Below are 4,338 nucleotides of genomic sequence, written 5' to 3'. Positions count from 1 at the left end.
AAATAACTACTTTCTTCTTTTTTTCTTTCAAAAGCACATTATAGAGTAGGAAGAGATGATATTGAAGAGGGGACATCATCACACACAAGCGCTTAACAGAAGACATTGCCCTTGTTTGTCCACACTCCCCATGTACTTTGCCTTTTCTCCCATCCTCAAAGCTTTTAAATGCATACTCATGATTGATGAGATATCAACATGGACAGTAGAGCGTCCTCTTTATGGGGTTAAAGCCAAGAACATGCACCTTTTACTAAATTCACGACTTTCCTGTTGCATTACTGCTGTATCCAGTATTTCTCTTACTAGTGAAAACAAACATCATCCTCAAGTGATATAAAATATTTATATGCTTGGGAATGTGAGAGTTGGTTTTGGTTGTTGTGTAACAATTGGTTAAGGTGGTGAAGAATTTGATGAGGAAGAATTAGAGAAGAAGACAAATGGAAAGGAGGGCATTTGGGGTTGGGGGTTAAGCCTTCCACTACACACCACTTAGTTATATATGCTCAAAAGAGAAGAAAAGAGACAGATGATGATGAGGTGAATGAACGAATGCAGGAAAAATGCAGAGGAAAAAGGCCTGCTTTCTTGTCAACTGGTCTGTGACTGGTAAAAGAGGAAGAAAGCAATTAGATGGAGAAGACCCACATAAGAAATTTGCAGAAGTGCGTAAGAATACAATTTCATCGGCTGAAGAAGTTGCAGAGGAAAGAGACATGGCATGCTTTTTGGTGATGCTTGCATGCAGTGCTAATGCCAATGGATCTGTGGAGGATGGCATGACAGAGGAGTCTGTCTTTCAGTCCAAGCCTAAATTGATGATACCCAAGTATGAATCTGATGGAAGCTTTGAGGAGTCAGATGGTGGTAAGCCAAAGATCATCAATCAGAAGAAGATGAAGAACAGTAATGTTAAGCATAGCATCAGGCCTAAGACTACTAGGACCAGGATTAGGCCTGATGAAGATGGTGAATCTGAAGCACTGTGGGGAGATTCTTATGGGGGAGAAACCAATGGGAAATATAAGTGTAACAAATGCCACAAGGTGTTTGATTCTCATCAGGGTCTGGGGGGGCATAGAGCCAGTCACAGGAAGGTCAAAGGCTGCTTTGCATTTACCAGGACCTATAAGATCATTGATGAAAAATTCCAAGATGAGGAAGAGGGAATTACAGAGGAAGGAACGCTGAAAATCAGCCATTCTTCTTCAGAAATAGTAGGTATCAAGGTCAAATCCCATGAATGTTCTGTTTGTCATAAGGTTTTTCAATCTGGGCAAGCTCTGGGTGGACATAAGAGGTGTCATCGGATTGAAGAGAGGATGCCCGCTGAAAGTAGCTTGATCTCAATGGATACCCAACAGGGCCAAAGTGTGAGAAATCATCTGCCTGACCTCAATCAATCACCCCCAGATGCAAAGGAGGATTTTGAAGCTGTTCACAGTATCACAGATGAGGTTTTTTCTTCTCGGTATGTTGGAATCTAGTATAGAACGTGCCCACATTGAGTCTGTTGCTGGCGTCAAGACGAAACAGAGCTTTGCAGATCATAACCATATGCAATTGCAAGGAGACAATACATATGAAATATAGGATCAAATGATCATTATATGAAAAGAGGTATTAGCCTCTTCAAGAAAAGCCTATTAGGTCATGATGTGAATACATTTAACCAGGATTCAGGTATGTAAACTGTGGCATCTATGGCTTCTCGTTTACAGGCATAAAACTGTCCAGGAAGCAGCTTCTGCTGGATCACAACTCTATATGATTCTGATTCTCTCATGGGTTACCGATTAAGGCATCAGATGCATAATGATTTGTCTTTTTCCCACTACTCTCTTTGGAATACTGAATCTAAGGTATATAACTCTGATTTCTTGTACTGGAAAGTAAGATGATGAACTCGGATTTTGTTTTTTCTTTTGCTAAAAAAGATGATGAACTGTGCTATTAACAAAGTAAATGCAAGTTGGGTTTTATCTGTCAATCCCCATTATTGGTTTGGATTCAGTTCATGTCTTCAGAATATGTTTGCCTTATACTGGGCCGCAATAAGCCTGTCACATCTGCCCTCAGGGTCTGCTATGACACAAGAATCTGGTACTTCTAAGAACAGAAAATGGGGCACTAGGTAGGATGAATTTTATAGAAATACCTTAAATCAAATGGATTTGGTTAGCTTGTTTGATGGTGGTAAAAATGGTGAAAAAAATTTCTGCAAGATGATCCTCATCATAACTGGGGATATCATTCACAGATTCAAATGTTGTGGATCCATATTCTTCTAAATCCTTATAAGTTTACTATGTAATTTTGTCATTAGATTATCCTAAATCTTTTCCTTATTCTTTCTGCATTGTATCCTGCAATTGATGTAATTGCTTCCAAGAGTTCAATTATGTGGATCTGAATTTATTTTCATTTTCTTTCCATCCTACATCCATAAAAAGAGCACAAGTTACACAATTAATCATCAGATTCAGTGATTTACTGGACCCTTCAATTTGACGAGTTCCTAAAAGTATGTGTTTACATGCAATCTCTTCTTTTAAGCTCTTGTCCAGACTTGTCTACTCCTTTTGTGCAATTTTAGTCTCCAATGTGCTCAGCATAAAACCCAATGCACCTTTTCCTGCTTTTGCTATAATGGTAGTCACAAGGAAAGAAAGTCCATCAGACCTGAAAAAATTTCCTTTTACTCAGTTGGGACCCAGAAAATTATAAAATTACTTCTGCTGTCTTAACTTTTGAAAGTATATGGTGACAGTGAACAAGCCTTTATTGGATGATGTCCCCATTGGGGCTTTCTGCATTGTTATGCTAATACATTTCATTCACAGATGCCATTGAAATACTACTGGAATGCAGATGTATTCAATCCAGTTTGCTCTGAAAGTTGCATATGAGTAGTTGCAGGGCTAGTAGATGCTAACCTGGGGTGTAAGTCACTTATTCTTTTTTTAAGGAAATGGGTTGAATCTGCTTCAATAGTAAACTTTACATGGAGGATTTTAACTGGATTAATGGTGTAAGTCACTTATTCTTTTTTCAAGGAAATGGGTTGAACCTGCTTCAATAGTAAACTTTACATGGAGGATTTTAACTGGATTAACTTTTGAATGATTAATTGATGATTTGATCTATTGTACTCTTACAGGTATCCTACGTGGTAGTTATGGATAGCCTTCACCTGGTAATTTCTTTTAGCATTTAAAGAAAAAAATTAAATTGTCCAATATAATTAGACCAGTCTTTTTTACTTAAAGAAGGGTAAACACTTTTGACTTGGAGTTAGGAAGGTGAGGTTACAAATGGGGGACCTCCTTCCCAATATAACCATTCAACAATTACATTTCAATAGGATTTGAACCTTGATGCAAAGAATAACAATACAACTTAACCATCACACCATGCCAATATCAACTATATGATTTGTTTTTAATAATAACCACAAAACGACTAGTCCTTGTAGTTAATAAGAACATATGTTTTTATTGTACAAAGTAAATTGATGTTTTTACCATTACTAGATTAATGATAATAAGATTGAAATTGATTATTAATATAAGTGTAAATTATTGTGAAAATTTAATAAAATAAATATATGGGCACTCAATTGTAATTTTGATGTAGAGATGTTTGTTGAGATGTTAAGGATTCATTCATCAAAGTTATAATTTTTTATATATCTATTGTCAAATTGGAGAAAAAATGTTTGTTTACATATTGGGGATCTACTCATCAAAGTTGTGAATTTATTTGTTTGCTATTGTCAAAGTGGAAATCTAATTATGTATTATCTAAAATTTGACTCACATTTATAGAGTTGATCCTCGTCATTGTGACCTTATTTGATGTGCAGAAATGATCATGCAAATTGTTCAGAGAATCTTGAAATTCATAGACTTATAAACTACATTTACCTTATCTCTAGTGTTTGAGGGTGCATAAGGATTAATAGTGTCTACAAGAACCTTTAGGGAATCTATTGGATCACAAGATTCATGTTCTTCTAGGTTAAACCTCTAGATATGTCAAATGTATGAGTTTGCGTGTAGATTCAAAGAAAACAAATAAATTCACAATAGACCCACCTAATGTGCTCTAATACTTTTATATAATGTTTTTGATATTAAAAGCAACAAAACAAGGGTGTTGACCCAGAATACAACAACCCATAGGGCGTAAAGTCAACCGGATAACCAGTAGTAGTACATTAACAACACATTAATTGCAAGCTACGAAATCAAAACTAGCCATAATGGTGCTACCACAACAAACTAACAAGCTGACAGGTGAAAAGAAAAACTTGTCAAGCCAACAACCCAAACC

At 36.3% G+C, this 4,338-nt stretch overlaps 1 protein-coding gene across 1 annotated transcript; it reads left to right on the top strand.

The window, feature by feature from the left end:
• The first annotated feature begins 252 nt into the window (after window positions 1-252).
• On the top strand, window positions 253-2,351 carry LOC131071194 (uncharacterized). The gene has a single exon (XM_058006914.2). The coding sequence runs from the start codon at window positions 567-569 to the stop codon at window positions 1,488-1,490; it is 924 nt and encodes a 307-aa protein (XP_057862897.1). The 5' UTR covers window positions 253-566; the 3' UTR covers window positions 1,491-2,351.
• Window positions 2,352-4,338: the final 1,987 nt, after the last annotated feature.

The sequence above is a fragment of the Cryptomeria japonica genome, chromosome 7 (assembly GCF_030272615.1).
Source record: "Cryptomeria japonica chromosome 7, Sugi_1.0, whole genome shotgun sequence".
Classification (NCBI taxonomy): Eukaryota; Viridiplantae; Streptophyta; class Pinopsida; order Cupressales; family Cupressaceae; genus Cryptomeria; species Cryptomeria japonica.
This window is presented reverse-complemented; position numbering and strand designations above follow the sequence as displayed.